General features: G+C 45.6%; 1 protein-coding gene across 1 annotated transcript; it reads right to left on the bottom strand.

The window, feature by feature from the left end:
• Nucleotides 1–6277: 6277 nt before the first annotated feature.
• Nucleotides 6278–15480, bottom strand: SMIM13 (small integral membrane protein 13). The gene is made up of 2 exons (XM_026047014.1): nucleotides 15402–15480; nucleotides 6278–9558 (listed from the first exon to the last, which is right to left on the bottom strand). The coding sequence occupies exons 1-2, from the start codon at nucleotides 15475–15477 to the stop codon at nucleotides 9365–9367; spliced, it is 270 nt and encodes an 89-aa protein (XP_025902799.1). The 5' UTR covers nucleotides 15478–15480; the 3' UTR covers nucleotides 6278–9364.
• Nucleotides 15481–17986: the final 2506 nt, after the last annotated feature.

Below are 17986 nucleotides of genomic sequence, written 5' to 3'. Positions count from 1 at the left end.
GTCATCAGCTGGATTTAACCCCATTTCCCACCACTCTCGGCCTGGCCATCCAGCCATTTTTTTCATCCAGTGAAGAAGCCACCTAAGCTGTGAGCTGCCATCTCCTCCAGGAGAAGGAATGGGAAGCTTGCAAAGGTCTTACTGAAGTCTAAGCAGACCACGTCCACAGCCTCTTCCTCATCCACTAGGCAGGTCACCTGGTCATAGAAGGAGATCAGGTTGGTGAGGTAGGACCTGCCTTTCACGTTGACTGGAACCCATGGTGGCTGGAAGAAGGATCAAGACGTTCTCGAAATGTTCAGGCAGGTTTCAGAGCAGCCGTCAGACCCATTGGTACCTCTGGACACTCAGCCACGTTTCAGCAGAGCCCCAGGAAGCTCTGCCCTGTCCTACACAGCCCTGGAGATGCCTGCACAGCTTCCCTCCAACCAGGGCCCACACAGCTCCCACACCTCCAGTCACTGCTTCTTGCTTGCAGCTTGGCCCACCCCATGGCTGCCACTTCAACCAGGGCATCAAGGGTGAAGGAGCGAAGTTTTCACACTGTTGCCTCTGGTGAGGTAACACCCCCCAACATCTTCACATCCCCTGCACGCAGCTTCCAAATCCCAGCCTGGCCTGTCCCTAGGCACAGCTGGGCTGCATTTCAGGCCTATCCCTCCCACCCCACACTGGTGACTTCATCCCTCTCTGCCTGTAGGCCAAGCAGTTGTAGCTGTTCTGCTCCAGACATCATTCTTCCATCTCTTCCCTTTGGAGCCCTGCTACTGGGCTGCCTACTGCATCTTGGCACATCTTGGCCTCAACCTAGAGACTTTAAAAGCTTTTAAACCTTGCTCCACACGCAGTCCTTCATCCTCTCTTCTTTCTTCTCTCACCCTATTCTCAGCATTAGTCCACCTTTGGATAGGCTGCAGCTGTTTCCACCAGTTTCAGAGCGGGACACAGAGCGTTGCTCACAACTCAGACCTGCCCGTTCATTTCCCTCTGCTCTCAACTCCCTCCTCAACAGGCTCAGGCCCATCAGCCCTTTCAAAACAAGCTATATGCATTATTCTTCAATCAGCTGGGCCCTCCTCCTGCCCAGAAACAGAGATGGACTGTCCAGCAAACATGATTTATTGATCCATTTATTCTGAAGCACTGTCTTCCTCCTATTTGAACCCAAATCATTCTGTGGTTCTGTAAAATTCCACCCAAAAAAAGCAGCTTTCCCAGGCTGAGGGGTCCTGGGTATCTGGAGCACTTGTGGCTGTGGCTAGAAGTCCAGGACAGGAGCCGTGTGGTAGCAGCAAAGCGGGTGCTGCCAGCACCGTGGCGAGAAGCAGGAGGCAGCGAGGGGCGGCCGCTGCCTCGCAGGCCTCTCGCCAAGCCCACGTCTCCACAGGGCTTTGATCCCCTCCCGTGTTTCCCACAGGCTTCAGAGAAGGAAAAGCTGAAATGGGCCCAAGGGCAGAGCAGTGCTGGGCAGCACGCAGCCTTCCTGCCTCTCCTGGGGCTCCAGGGGCAGGAGCAATCTCCTCTCGCGAGCCTGCAGACAGAGGAACCAAGCACAGAGACACCCTCGGGCTGCACTGGGCCCCCGAAGGGAGCTGCCTCTTGCTTCTCTTTATGCCCCCCTGGTTCCAGTTGCAGACCCTGGACTCCCAAAGGCAAAATCCACTGGGTGGACACTTCTTTTAGAAGCCTCTATAGTTTCTCCCTGCCTCTCTGCCTCTGTGAACGCTGCAAGTCCTTACTGAAGGTGAAGCCCAACACTTGGAAAAACTACACACAAGAACTGCTGTTGTAGCTGTGATAAATCCCAGACACGCAGCATGGCCCTATCAACGTTTCTTCTGCAGAACATGGAGACACAAGATCTTTCTCTGTGCAAACAGCAACTTGATACAGCAACTTGTGCAGCAAAGGCACAAGGGGACAGAGCAGCAGCAGTACCAGGTCTGCAGGACACGGCCCACAAAGCTGGCGCCGCCGGCGCGGCCGCCCCGCCGTGCGTCACCAGCAGAGCTGCCTCCGCACCCAGGACGCCGCGGATACCGTGGTCCAAGTAAAAGCCACCATTCCCCAGGCCCGTGCTGCACCGGCCACGGGAAGGAGATTAAATCCCGCTGCCGGCTGGGGGATTGGCCCCTAAGATCAAGAGGATTCCTCCTCTTGCCTCCCACCTGACTTCTTAATTACAAGAAAGATGATCAGAGCTCTCCCCTTAAACCAAAGCTGCAGGAAACCAAATCCAAGGGGCCGTTCTTGGCTTTCCACTTATCTAGCTCGATCTTGTTCGGCGCTGCAGCCAGGGCTACCTAAACCACTTCCAATGAGGAAGCTGCAGTAACAACATCCCAGGAGCAGCTGCTGTTTATATTAAGGGGGAGATCAAGTTTGGTTAAAGGAAGGTTATGGTGAAGGACAAGCAGAAAAACCTGAAAGAGGAGCACAGAGGGGAAGGAAAAACACAGAAACCTCATCTGAGTTTTCGACCTTCTTGCAGAAAGGAATGAGGACACATCCCTGAAACTCTTGGTGCCGGTGGAAGGCTCTCCCTGCAGTGGCTCAAGCCTGGCTTTGTCCCCTGCTAAACTCAAGCGGGGAAAAAAGCTACATGTGCAAGTGGTCTGAACATGAAACATAAGAATGGGCCCTCTGTGTCCTTGTGTCCTGTGACATCCAAAACCTGTTTGGATTTATCGAGGATAGTGGTGCTCCTAGCAGCAGCCTTCCCAAAAGGGTTTTATCACGGGAAACAATTCCAGCTGAAGCCTGGCACCTGCAATTAACCCACAGTCCAAAAGGGGAGAGGTTGACATATCTGGCTTTTTTTCATGCCACATGTCAAAGAGTGATTTTTGGTAAGTGAGAATGAACGAGAGGGCCTTCTGCAGTGCCTGCCCTCCCGCTGCGGCCGGCCTCGCTGCAGAGACGCTGCTCTCCGCAGGCAGAATTGGCTCCAGCCTGAGCACGGCCACGCTGGGCAGCCTGCGGCACCCCCACTGCCGAGACTACAAAGACGCTCTTGGAGCATCCCCTAGGACTTGGGCACCTCCGGCCTCTGACCCCACGGCACCCTCGGCCAGGGGGTAGAAAACCTGAGGCACAAGCAGGTGAAACCTCCTGCGCCTCCGCTGTGCCAGGGAGCTCCATGGCTCCACGGCAGGGCCGGGGCAGCTACCAAGGGCTGCCAGCCCAAAGGTGCTCCTGCAGGATTTGCTTTTCTCCTACCAGGGTACCTGGACTGGAAAGCCAGGCCCCTGTTCCTGGGTTTCCAGGTGCGACACACAGCTTGGGCCACTGCGACCCTGTGAAAGCACCGGCCACCTGCACGGCCCGGCATCCTTATGCACCCGGAGCGGCTGGTGGCCGGCACGGGAAGGGCTGCATTGCCAAGACGTGAGGAGATGAGCGTGTGATGGAGGGGCATTTAATTTGGAAGAACGGGTTTCAGAATGGCTTTCTGAGGGAGTGTGCTTGCTTTCCTTCATAAGTGAGAAGTGTTTTACGAAAGAACCACTTCATTGAACAGACCTACACCCAAGTAACTGAATCCCCACTTCTAGAGTGTCTGCAAGTTGGTTTCACATCCCTGCACACCATTTGGGAAGAGGCTCTCAAACACCTGCTCCGCGTCAGCACTGGGGGAACCCCACGCTCCATGGGAAGCCACCCCCCCCGACCAGCCTCTCACCAAAGGGGCTCTGCTGAGGTCACCTCTTCCTGACCAGGGCCCCTTCCCAGAGCAGGAGCTTGTGGCAGGGTCTCATTTCCCCAGCAAACTATCCTAAAAGAGGGGAAAAATAAACAAGTGTCAGCAGGTTCCTTCATGAAGTGCAAATGTTCAATCTGCTAATGGCGACTCCCCAGTGCTCCTAGGCTGTAAGTGTCAAGCTAAACAGGAAGCCAGGTTAATTCCAGGCTTATACAATGAACTGCTCCCTGCTCTTCTCTCAGCAGGAATACACAGACTAACCAGCAGGATGGCTCACCACCTCACTCCTCAAGGAGCCTTGGTGTTAAACAGGAGAGTATTTAAGAGAACCACTTTCTGGCATCTCCCTCAGCATTTGCCTTGGAGAGCAACAGCAAAAACACAACCCCTGGGATTGACCTCGTGCCTACAGAATACAGGCTCTCTGTCCCCACATCTCAAGACAGCTTCCCTGCAACCCCAATCCTGAAGTGAGCTGATGACAAGCACCAGTTTGTCAGGTTTGTCAGTCAGTTTGTCAGAAAGCAGCAGGGAAGCTCCAAGAAGCTTCTCCCCTCTTAGCGAGAGGATTATGGGCAGGATAAGGGCCAGGCCCACCCCCCTGCAAGGAGCTGGGCTTGTGCTTCCCAACCTGCTTAAACCTCTGGAGAATTACTGAAGAGAAGGAAGAGCAACCAGGCGGGAGGCTGCGGAGCTGGCCGGCTGCTGGGGCCCGCTGGCTGGAGGGCAGCCATCTAGACCTGCCATCTAGCGGCAAAGAGCCCCCCAGAGCTCGGCAGCTGCTCCCGCCGCAGCTACTGAACTCCTCTGGAATTCCAGGGAATTCTGCACTGCGAACAGCTCCACGAGTTAGCAGGACAGTCCAGGAACCAGCCTTTTGCCACGTCCACCTTATTTCGGAATTCAAGGGAAATGGGAGGATTTTGTGCAACTAGGAACACAGATAAACAAGATCAAGTCCAAGTCCACCTTTGGCCTTGGAATCCCTCAGAAAATATAAAAGATCAGGTTGCCATAAATATCACTGCTAATATTTAAAGGTTATAATTGTTAAATAAGCCTTGAGATGTAGGAAGAGGTTTTAAGTTCAGATTATACAGAAAAGTCAGGGCAAGAACTAAAAATCAAATTCACACAGTGTAGCTTCCAGTTCTCTGCTTTCTACCTCTCCCTCACCCTTTCATTGCTCTGAAAGAGGAATGGATACCTTCCTCCACAAAGCAGGAAGTTCTCACTAGCTGCTTGGGAACGTGCATCCCCTTCCGCTGGAGCGAGCGCAGCCTCGCACCCACTGGGATTCCCAGCACTGCAACGGGCCGCCTGCTTCTCCCCGGAGCCCTCCAGGTAGGATCCTGTGGGACTCCAACATAACAGCGCTTCAGGGGCTTGAAAATTGAAACCACACACCTAGAAAGTGACAGGCTTATAAAAGAACATGGGTTTTGGCATATTCTAAAATAGCATGGATGCTGCCTGACACCTTTAAATAAAAATAAAAGCTAACAGCAAATCTTGTGGCATTTGGGCAATGATTCAAGACACAGAAGCTGTAACAACTTAAAAAAGCAAGAAACTCAGGTTTTTGGTTAGATCCTTAACTGAGGCGGCAGGGCACTGTGAAAGGAAGACAAGGATCAATTGGAACAGGCACAGTATTTGGTGCAAACAGAGCTCCAGCCTAGCAAGAGCAGCAGGAAGACTTGTTGGAGCTGGAGCTAACGCTGCTTGTGAACAAACTCCTGGTTGATTGGAGACTTTCAAACCCTGGCATGAAGCATTCAACTCTGGCACAGGGAAAGCTGCTGCTAGAGCCAGCCAGGCAGGGCAGCCCTCGGGCAGGGGCACACGGGTGCCCGGGGACACGGCCTTGCACAGGCCCAGTTTGCCTGGCACCCACTCCTCACAGAGAGCTGGGAGTTCAGCAGAGGAGGCCTCTGGCCCCAGCCTGCACAGGCCGCGCAGAGCCAAGCGGGGAGGAAGCACATTCTTATTTTCTTCTCCTGTACACACCTGCTTTCAGCTTAAAAAGCTCTAAGTCCCCAAACTTACTGGTAGGCAAACCAAGTAGTCAAAAAATTACCCTTAAAAGAGGCAAAGAGACAGGGGTTCGTTGATAATTGCTGTCAGCTTTTAAGAGGCAGAGGAACATCTTTAAAAATTGTTCTTCAGGATGTTTACATACCTGCATTCTTGTTGAAGTCTTCTGTAGGTGCTGCAGTCAGCTAGAATGACTTCTGGCAAGCCGTCTTGCATAGTGCTCCACACTTAAACAAAAACTTTTTTCTAGAAGCTCCTCCTTCTGAAAAAACACTCCAACAAAGTACTTATAGCAAGTCTAGTTACTTTATTTTCCATTATCTGTGCAGTCAGTTAAAACAGTTAACATGTTGAAAACAGACATCCACAGAAGCATTATTAGGTAGAGTATCTTAACACTGAAGAGGCAAATGACCACATTGAACACATTCTTTATGCCGGTCATTTCCCAACGAGACTGAAGTACATACACAGGTCTAGTTCAGTGTAAAACCTGATATTAAGCAGCAAGTTGCTCACAGAGTGCAGCACAGTATATGGCATCAACTGCTAAGAGCTACAGCAGCAGTGCTTAGTGGACAAACTGCATAGAATTAGCCTCATGGGCTAACATTAAATCACCACAATAATTAACTCAGTGGCTCCCTAATAAACACTAAGAAATTTGGCAGGAAGAGTTGTCTACCGTCTTAAATTAACTGTAATATATGCATTTTGCCAGGCTACATTACATGCGTGCTCCAGCCTCCATGGCAGTAACCCTTCAATCAACTGTCATGTAAAACACAGAAAATCACTACTTATTCAAAGTGACATGGCCCCTGCTGCAAAAGTGATATGAATGTATTGAAATTAAGAATGTAAAGTACATTCAGTAGAATGGCTGCAACAATAAGGCATATAGCTTAAAAAAATAAACCCTGCTGAATAAAATCAACTATGTAACCTGTTGCTTTCATCAGTTCAGACTTAAATCAAAATTTAAGTACTTAACCAACTTTTCAGAAATACATCATTAAAAAATACACAAAAAGTATACTGGACTGCCAGCAATCACAGACTGGGTCTTACCACAAGCATACTCACACACACAGCCTCACTAACCAAAGTGTCCCATATAAAGGTTTAACAATGGACTCTTAACAAGAAAAAAAATATACATATACAGAAGAATGTTACAAAAGCCTTCCTAAGCTCGTAATACAAGACTTTTTCCTCACAACTAGTAAGACCATTAATGCTGTACAGTATGCAGACAGCATTACTAGCAGCTGCCTCACAGCAGCATTAACAAAAAACAGTGTCTGCTTTTAAAAAAAGACTGAAATAAACTCTGGGGAGTGAAATGCAACCTAAGTTCTACAGAGAAGGGAGAAAGAGGCTGGGCAGCATGAGCTTCACAGAGGCCTCATGGCCAATAGCTCTCACTGTCATCTTATTGCGTTCTTGATCAGTGTGAGCATTCAAACCCACATGGAATTTCCTTCATTAACTTGCTCCTTGCTTTGAAAAAAAAAGTTACAGTTATCCTGTACGTATATTGCTGTCATTTTACTTTTCTTCTCGGCTACTGGAACTAGAAACCGAGTTAACCGTTACTGATCTCATCTGCAGGCTACAAGCATGAGCCTTTTGCTGTCTTTGGTGCACTTGTGCCTAGCTACAACTGAAGTGCAAGAGGAGTGTCCATATTCTACATCAGGAAAAACCCTTTCTTTGTAGGCTTAAGTCAGCAATGCACAAGAGAGCTGCTCCAATTTTTGTAAAGTGCTCCCGTACTTGAGTAGCACTGCTGAGCTGAAAATCTAATCATGTGACAAGACAGAAATAAGAGTACCATTTATTTGACACTTCATTGTGCAGCTCAAGCAGGCAGAATCTAGAGTGAAGAGATTGGGAATGCTTTTGATCACTCTGAATAGATGCAAATCCTACTTTAGCAATGTAAGTAGGCATTTTTGTCAGCAGAAAGACTACAGAAAGGAGACTACCACTATTTCTACAGGTGTAGTTAAAGGATATGCACACAGCACTGCCTCACCATGCTTGCAAGTGTAACCCTGTAGTACAAAGCATGCATACACATACATGCTGGTAAACCAAGACAAACTTCCAGAGTCCCAAGGAAGGACTGGGCAGCTCTTACACACTTTAATACTGAAGCATGCAGATCTTTTTAAGTGGATAAGATCTTGCAAGTTCCCAACAGCTTTTACAGAATATTCATAAATGAGGAATTAAAACATAAAGGCACTGAAGAGTGCTGTTTGCCCAGATGAATTTTTATTTGATCAAACAGCTAAAAGCTGTGTGAACAAACCAAACCACAATTGCAGAAGCCATAGGCTTGAACTTCATACTGGCTGAAAGAACAAGACCTTTTCTGTAGCCCTCCTCCACGATTTTAACTGCAGGGAACAGTGATCCACATATCACCACACACAGAGTGACGGGGGGAAGCTAAAGCTGTCTATGGAGCAGACATTTTTGGGTAGTTTTTACCCATACGCACATCAGGTGACACATGCAAACTCCTCTTTCCGAAAACTTATGCATTGAGCTCTAGAGCTGCTAAATGAACAGAATTGGAGATCTCAGTTCTGAAGAACAGTGTTGACATTGTGTTGACTATAACTCACTAAAAAAAAAAAAAATAAGGAGCAACTGCTTACTACTGGTAAAATCACTAAGATCTCTACCAAACATGAGGTACCAAATTAATTGCTATAACACTATCAAAGTGTTACAGTGGTATCTATCAATTGGACAGAATGCCAATTAATTGATTCCAGGCATGAAGTTCTACCAACTACTTAATGAAAGAGTGCATAAAGTGAGCTAAAGAAGCACTTAGAAACCAAAAAACAATTACATGTCAGACTAAACTAAATACTTAACCTAGGCTCCTTCCCCTCTCCAACAGACATTGGGCTAAAAGTAAAAGGTTCAGAAAGAACACACAGAAATCAGTCAGGACTGTTTAATCTGTAACTCTTTCCTGATGTCAAAACCGAGTGGGGTCTTATCTTCCATTTTTAAGGAGATAAAGCTCCACGTCACATGCATTCAATATTGATTTTCCACATATCACTTTTACTTTATATATAAAAACATAACCGAAATCTCACTTTAGAATACTTTCTAAAGCAGGACACTTCCAACAGTTATTCAAGTTCACATGCATTTATAAGGTTGACGAAGAAAAAATATATACCTTTATATATAGCTATGGAAATAAAACCCAATCTCACAAGATGCTGTTCTAGTGCTGTATAGTAAAAATAGTTTACCAACCATTTCAAGTCTGAAACATTTACCACATCCAGACGAATGCAAACACTAAGCCTATTGTCCAGAATGTTTTCATGTTTGTAGGGACAGGCCCTAAAGCAGCTCAGCAGTCTCCTCCCCCAACAGATTTTCTATCCATCCCTCCTTTCTTCCAGTACTAACTTGCTGCCAAAGCACCCCTCACCTCAAACCTCTGAAGTAGCAGATATTTGTAGTTCAGAAGTAGAGGTTCACATTTATGGTCTTTTAAGTCAGTTTTCCATAAGGTGAAGCTACTGAACGACATACACAGTGCAGAGGTGCTTAACCACTCACAGTCAACCCAAGGGAGAATTAAGTTGTTTCTTCGGCAGGAGCCCTTCGCTGGCGAGCAGATTTCTGTCTGCCTCTGTGTGGTGAGGGTGGAGTTTCCTGATCAACTTCAGTCTCGGGAAGCTCGTTGTCCCCTTGTTGGGACCCTGTATCTCCTATCAATTCTCTCAGGAACTTGAATTTAGACAGAAACAATTGCCAGACCACATACCAGCCTGCAGGAGACAAAGAGAAGGTACTGTTCAGCTCCTTCATACAAATTGAAATTCACATATTGATCAACTTATACCAGAAAAGCAAGCACAAAATTGATCAGTAACCCATTCATTAATTACTTACCAACTCTAAAGCCCAAAATACTCCCTCCTAATGTACATTCATTCCTTCCTACAGTTATCAGCTGAGCTTGATAAATTTTGTCCTCATCCAGAGGCCAAATGTTCATGCTCTATCCAGCATGACCCTAACATGCTCTGCATTATCCTGCCACGGCAAAGAGTAAGTGGGTGGTTACAACCACAGATACAGGTCTTGGTGGCAGGCCTAACAACCTAAATTCCTTTTCTGGAAACCTACAAGGAAACTGTTACAAAGGCATTGTAAAAAAGTAACACCAGGATTTCTGTCCTTACTTGTAACACCCCATCCTACTGAAAATATTCAAGGCCACCCCATTTTTTAAAGTTCCACTACACAGTCCCTGTGAATCATACTTGCCAAGATTTTCAGACTGCAGCTATGTGTTGTAGTGCATTCTGTTCTAAAATTCACAAGATCTGTTTTTTTATCCCAATTCACCAGATCGCATCAGCCATATTCAAGGTATCCTCTCACTGTGCCAAAAGTTGCGCTAAAGGAAAAATAACATTTTCTAGGAAATTGTATTCAGTTCTGTTTCTGCACTAAAATACTTTGGGTTCCGTAACTAAGCAGAGTCAATATCACATTGGGAGGGTCACATTCCTCAAGGCTCTTCATGTTGAAGATAGCACTCCACTCCTCCAAATCTCCGTTTCTGCAAGTACCCAAGGCAAATATATTTGTATCTATACCTAACATTTGTATCTATACCTAACATAGAACCTTCCTTTTAAAAGTGTCACTTATCTAAGCATTTGGATTGAAAGAAGCTGGAGCCTTACCAAGGACTAATCATATATTTTCCCTTTAGCTAGGCAGTTAGTTCCATGATCTATAAGATACAATTGCAACTTCACAGTATATCTCACAGGCAGCTAGAATGACATTTAAATACTGGTGCCCATGTGCTATAAGCATCATTTGCAATATCAGAAACATCTGTCTTGCTAAGCACTATTATTTCATTTTCTGTTCAGAGGATCTTGCCATTTGAGCCTGTACTGCTGATCTAGGGAAATAACTGTAGCCTTAAATATGCTGAACTAGTAAATATAATCCTCCCACTTACACACCTGCCAGCAGAAACAGCAAACTCCTGAGCATTAACAGGAATATATGAAGAAAGGGGAACAAACAAGTGGCAATACATGCAATCACAGCACCACTAGTTTTCTTCCTCTTCTGGAATCGGTTATGCCAATACAAACAGGCAATTGCTCAAGATGAAGCAAGATCCCACCCTACCCATCTGTCTCGCAATACTCTGTCCCACAGATTTAACTTTCACAACCTCTCCTACAAAGCAGTATTGGGGAAAGCTCTTTAGTGACCTAACCTTAAACCAGCTAGGGCCCTTCTACATTAAGGGCTGAGGAACCTTTAAAGGATTTATCACCAAATTTAACCTGATGCCCTAAAAACACATCAGAAGCCCTACAATAAAAGTCAAAGGCAGTCAAGTGCCTTTCTTTCCTATCTCAAGGAAGAAATAGGAAGAGCTTCCTCCTCATGGAAACAGCTTTTAAAAACCAGTTTCAGGTCCCTGGGATCTATAGTTGTTTGTGTATTTTGAAGAAGATAGATCAGCTCTTTTCCTCACAGCTTCAGAGCTCATTAAAGAGTAATCCAATTTGCAAAAGCCATGCTCATTTCTAGACTGCCTTAGAAAGAAGATGCATAAAACATAACAAATAAATATACTAAGAACCACAGGAAAATGAGACTTTAGACTATGAAAAACACTGAAAAGTATTTTCTTCAACTCTTGGCTCCCTGCTGGGCAGAACACAATTTGAGGCACTATATTTGGAAGTAGCTGAGAAATATAGTTTTTTTTCCCCTCTAAAGTCCAGTTAAGGTTATACATATGGCAAAACCTTTCAAATAAAGCAGTCTTGAATGGATTTTTAAAAAATCCCCCCAAACCCACCTATCTGAAATAGGTTCATAGTGCCTCTCCAGTTTAGACTCTGACACCTTCACCATTTCAACTTGGCTTCACAACCTCTCTGCTGTTCAGCATGAACTCTGCAAGTAATTCCTGGCACCAGCTTATGTTCAAAAGGTTCTCAACTCATTCGAACTACCTACTTAGAGAAACGCTGATGGTTTAACTTTGCCACACAAAATGTTCCATATGAATTAGTCCGTCAGTGCTCATTACTTGTCTTCTTTAGCCATTTATTTTCTCAAGTCATTCCTAGTTTACTTAAACTTCAGCAGTCAAACAGCGACAACAAGCAGCGCTGATAAGCCAGGCTAATTTCCATCCCCATCTGTGGCAGGTGCCTCTGGAAGGGCCCAGCCAGGCGGGCCGCGCAGCATCACCATGCAAAGCAGGCGCTCCAGCTCTTGGCTGCAGCACAGCGCTGAATCCAGAGACCAGTAACACAGCTTAAATGCAGAATATTGCCTGTACTAAGCCAAGCAGCAACTTCCAGCCTCTGCAGAGTTTAGTGCTCAGAAAGCTGGGAGCCACCGTCTCCTTTAAAATGCCACAGCTATCCAAGAACTTTTAAGCTACCTTCAGCATCGTGTCACCAGTAGTTGGGCCCTGCTCTAAATCGTGATACGACGTAATGTGAATTGCAAGGATGTGACCATGAGGCAAAGCCTCATTTACTAACTCAGAAATACGTATCATCTAGGACAAACTATAAAATCCTCATAGCACAGGACTATAATTAGTCTTCAAAAGTTACCTTTTCTGTTGCTTCTTCATTTCTATTAAGAACTAGGTGTATGAAATAACCTGATCGTAATAGAATAAGCCCCTTTAAAGTGAAGGGCAGAAATTTCAGAATCTCTTTACTTATGAGGGTCTAAACTGACTTGTAGGCATAAACTAAAAGTGAGAAGGTGAGAAGTGTGTTTAATCTTCCTGTTGCATACTCTTCGGAATAAGGAAGACAAACAAAAATTCCCAAGAGTGGCATGCAAGGTAGGGGATAAAATAAACTGAGTTTTACTCTGTAGAAAACAAATCAAACCAAGGAAGGTGATGTGGTAACAGTACAAGATTGTCTTGCAGAGCTGTGCTCTATTTCTCACTCCGATATCAACTTTTTGTGTGGTCATGCAAACTGATTTCATCTCTGTGATCCTACCAGTTTGAAAATAGGATGCTCCAATGCAACATGCTGAAGATCAGTTTAGGATTGTAATATTAACAAGTTGAATGTTGTCCATATGGCACTCAAATACTATTGCAACATCTAACACAGCAAGTCTTACAGATCTATAAAACTGGACCATGAGAGCACTGAAGGAGTGTAGGGCCCAGAGGGCCTGACCCTTGGAACAAGGCTTCACCTTGAACTTTGTGGGGAATCATGTGCGAGCAAGAACAACTCACTTCAATGCTGTGCCATTTAAGGCAAAAAATGTCCACGCCCTAGGGCTCAGCTTTGCTGTATAGTTAAGGTGGAACAGCTCAGGTGTTCTCCTATCTGCAGCTGAGTTCTCACTCAAAGCAAACCACACACTTGTCCCATCAAGACTAGCCCTGACAACTTTCATTTTAAGTTCATATATGTCAAACCACATTTCACTAGCATCTCTTGCCAAATGATATGAGCACTATCTGTCCCACAGAAAGCGCTCCTCAGCAATTGCATACAGCTTAATTTAATTACCACACTGAATTAAAACAGTGGTAAGTAATCCTAGAGCTCATCTTGGATGGTATTTTATTGCATCTCCTTGACTATACATGAATTCCTACCATGGACATATGAACATAGAAGAGATAGAAGGAACATAATGTCACCTTGATGAAAACAGACTGCCAGGAAATATAGAAAGAAAAGTGGAAGCAAATTACCTAGGACCTACTTTTAAAAGAGCAACTGAAAAAATATTTGCACTCTCTCAATAGTTTCTATGTCAAATGTGCTCAGTTTACCAATAGAGACTTCATTAACCGCAGGCTTTCAGGGATTACTAACAAATTCAGATGGACACCAGAACTGTAGACACTCTTGAGTGCCGAAATGAAAAACCAGGTCACTTATTCAAAGTATCTTCATAAAAATAAATACCTAATTCAGGCATAAGAATTTACTTTCCACATACAGCTAAAGATTAAACTGCCTAATCCTGATGCAGCTGACATGTTTTGAATTTCACATTATTTTAAAAGCATTATGAAAGTTGCATTTTATCATTGCTGTTCTCATCGCACTTACTATATTGTATTTGTGATAAGCCACCAAAATTGACATGACCCTGGGATTTCTCCCAGATTTTTAAGTCTACTGTTCTCAGCAAGCATTCATACCATGAGTCCCTTCATAAGCCACTCAAAATCCAGTTTACAACTCTTCAGACTTTTGACCCTGTAAAATTCCATATCTATGAGAGGTGCTGAAACAGATGCTTATCAGATGACTAAAATATTATCATCAAATTAACTCTATTCAAATTTATATGCAGGCATTCTCCTGCCAGCTTTGTCCATGAACTTGCATGTCTCACTGGCTACCATTTACACACATTCACAGCACTCAAGCAGACTGAGAGGCTGTCAAGTTGAATTCATAAAATTCATATGCAAAAAGACACTAGCTGTCAGAGGAACAAAATAAACCTTTAGGCTGGATACAGCTTACTACAGACGGTTTCTAGGAGTGGACTTAGCACTGATTTACTTGATTTTCTGTAACAAGAGTCCTGTAAGTCATTACCAAATCCCACAGTGTTACAGCTAAAACTTTCTCCTCCCTACTAAACAGGGGATATACAGGATAGATACAGAAACAGGCGAAATGCAGGAAAAAAATAACAAACACAAGAAGCTGTTTAAATTAAGATACAAATGCAAGATCCAAAGCAAGGCAATTACAATACAGAACTTCAAACTGCCAAGCATTAATAAAGCCCTTTAAGCGGTGTATAAACTACTTTTGCTACCTTTAAGCAAGCACTAGAGAGGCTGAGGTCACCCAACAAAGTTAACGAGACTCTTTAGTATATCCCACTATATGTCCCATCCAGGAAAATACGCAAAGAAGTCAGCTTTGTGAATGCTACGAAACCATTCTATTTTCTCAGCTTTACTTCCATGAGAAGGTCTAATTAAAGACAGCATAAAAAAAAAAAAAAAAAAAAAGTACCACATTATATCTTAAAGCACTAGAAAATATCTAGACAACGGTTTCTGAACAAGATGGCAAGAGTGGGGAGGCAAAAAAAAAAAACAAAAACACACACAAAAAAAAAAAAACCCCAAAAAAAACCCCAACAAACCTTGACTGCTGGAGCCTCCCGTTGCAAGACAAGGCTGCCGTTCAAGCCACCACCGTTGGGCGGCGGCAGCTGAACCCTTCCTGGAGCTCCTGGAGCCTGGAGCCCCCCCCGAATCCCGCTGGCAGGGAGCTGTCCCTCCTCTCCGCAGCTCCCAGCACCATTCCCCATTTGCTGGAAGTGACGGGCGCCCTCGCTCTGTCCCGGGCCCTTCCCAGGCCACTCTGGGCAGCACCCGCCCCTGCTTTTTCTCTCTCGAGTCTTTCACCAGAAGCTACAGCCCAATTCCCGGCTGTTTCTGATTGCTTTCCCCGTTCCTCTCTCTTTGGGGCCCTAGGCTCCCCAGGGTGACGGCGGCGCCGCGCTGCCGCCCCCTCCCCAGGGCGGGCGAGGGACGGGCCGAGGGGAAGCCGAAAGCGGCACCGCGGGGCGGCTCCCGCCGCGGCGGACTCACCGCACAGCATGAAGAGCAGCACGCAGGCCAGCGTGGCCACGATCACCAGCAAGGTCAGCCCGATGCTCTGCCACATGGCGCCGCCGCCGGGGCCCGGCCCGCGGGCTCCGCGCTCCTCTCCTCTCCGGGCCAGGCCCCTCAGGGCAGGCGCGCCGAGGCGGCCGTTAGGGGCAGGCGGCCGCGCCTCGCATGGCTGCCCGGCCGCGGCGGGGAAGACGGGGTCGCGGCGCCGCCGCCGCCTCCCGCTCCTCACACCCGCCGCGCTGCGAGCGCCGGCAGCGAAACGGCCCGGGCGGCGGGCGGGGCGTTAAGTGCGTCGCGGTGACGCACCGGGCGGCGCGCGAGGCACGCTGGGAGATGCAGTGTAGCAGCCCGCACCTAGTGGCGGCGCCGCGGCAGCGAGGACTACAAGTCCCAGCATGCACTGCGCTTGCCTCTCACGGGGAGGGGGCGGTGCCCGCAGGCCGTTTTGGCCGTTACGGCCGTTGCTGCCCGGCGCTGGAGATGGGCGACTTCCCCTCACTGCGGCCTCGCGCCTCAGCCCGGATGTTTCTCACCGTCCCTGCTGATCTATGCTTGCTCTTTGAGCTGGGGCCTTGTTCTGATACCTTCGGCAGCCCAGCGCGCTTTGAATTGCACCTAACCTTGGTTCTGATCTGCTCTTGACCCTGCGGTGATAAATCAGGGCCGGGCTTTCCCCCTTGAAATGGGTTCAGGGTAAGGGCAGCTTCCAGGAATCGGGAGATAAAGGCTCTATCCTGGCCTCTGACATGGATTTTGCCCTTAGCGCTGAAGTAAGGTAGTAGGCTTCGGTGGTGGTGTTCTAACGCAGCTGAAAAATATGTGTTTAAGGCAGCACTACAGAAGCCTATTTATCCACCAAGATGTCACCATTAGAGTAAAATGCTAAAGAAAGCACATCTGCTTCTATTCATTTTATTTATTTGTTTATTTTTAATCTGTGCCTTAAATGAAGCTAAAACCTTTGTGAGTTTTTTTTGGTCCTGCATGCCTCCTCTTTTCAAAATACCTATGTCAGAATTACATCCATGCAGTCTCCCATTCACATTCTTAAATCTGCTCTTAATTCACCCAAGTTCTGTCTTTCCATTCAAATGTCACATATGCCAACATTCCCACATCCGTTTCTTGTTCTTCTGCCTAACCCACTTACTGTCTCACAAAAGTCACTCGACTTGAAACACCTTTTCTGTTATTTCTCAATAGCTTTGACATTTTACATGTCTCCTGATCTCAAAATGATACAGTAACTGCAGCCTAAGCAGTCATTACACAAACTTCATTAAGTAACAGTATATAACAAAGAACAAAACAATAACAGTTATTAACATATTACCTTTTTTTAAAAAAAGCTTTTAAATTGTCTCCTAGCTACGCTGTCCTATATCTCTGATTTTTTTATCATTTACAGCTGGACTAAGATCTACTAGACTGTCCTTTAAATAGCTGTCTCATTTTGAGTCTATTAAAATAACTCATATTTATCATCCTACAGTCCCAACCTCTTTTACTAAGTAGCTGTTAATTAGTTCACATCACTTCTCTAAGCAGTGCAGAACTACCCAGCACCCATAACTGAAGAAAAAAACAAAGATACTTTTGGGTAATAAATATTCATAGTATCCCAGGCAGTATACTAGGAAGTAATGATTAAAAGAGGTAACAACAGAATTAGCAACAGATAGAGGGACTTGTAATCAACATAGACTCAGTTTGGATGTCCCTCTCTCTAGATCATAAAACGTAAAATGAAGGTGCCTCAAGCTTGAATTTAAGGCATCTCCAAATAGTAAATGTTTTTAAATAGTTTCAAGGAGCAGGCTTATATGCCAGAATAGCTATGATTTTGTTCATTGATCCTAAATGTTTTGAAACACCCATTACAACTCTGCCTAATTACGCTACAAGAAATTTAACTCTCCAACAAAAAAAGTTTCCTACCTTGAAGAATAATTTCCATTTCAGATCTAGTACCTGTGACTTTTTAGCCTTTATAAAGAACTAGAAAAACATGTTCTACTCCACAAGGGTGATGAAGTAAGTTTTGTGAAGCATGATTTGCTTAAACCTGAGGACAACATAGAGCCCAGAAGTTTTCAGAATATTTCACTGCATGACTAAACTTGAAGCATTTCCCTTTCTGCCTGATTTCTTCAAGGTTTCTCAGCTGGTGCATGAATGTCCTAATTACAGAGTGTAAAACATTCTCAACTGTCATTCCCTCCGTCTCCAGTCAAGAAAGTTTTTATGGATGAACTACTGAAATTGTCATCAAGAGGAACAACCAACAAGTAAAACAGACTTTCTAACATAATAGTTGAAGCACTTACATAGAAGATAGAAGTTTGAATCCCCACAAGCACACGCAGGGAATAACTGAGTGTTACACCGTAATCAAGCTGCAAGAAAAAAGAAGAAACACTTCCTCCTCCAACGGTTTGGTAAATATAATCTTTGCTTTTCTGTTTTTCAGGATACATGAAATAAAACCTTTTATGTGGTTACACAGAACTTGTGTCAAAGTGAACACACAGATCTTCCTTTGAGGATAAAAAAATATATAT

Source organism: Nothoprocta perdicaria, unplaced genomic scaffold (genome assembly GCF_003342845.1).
Source record: "Nothoprocta perdicaria isolate Ctin4 unplaced genomic scaffold, notPer1 scaffold_47, whole genome shotgun sequence".
NCBI classification, from domain to species: Eukaryota; Metazoa; Chordata; class Aves; order Tinamiformes; family Tinamidae; genus Nothoprocta; species Nothoprocta perdicaria.
Note: the sequence above shows the minus strand (reverse complement) of the source record. Positions and strands in the feature narration are given on the sequence as shown.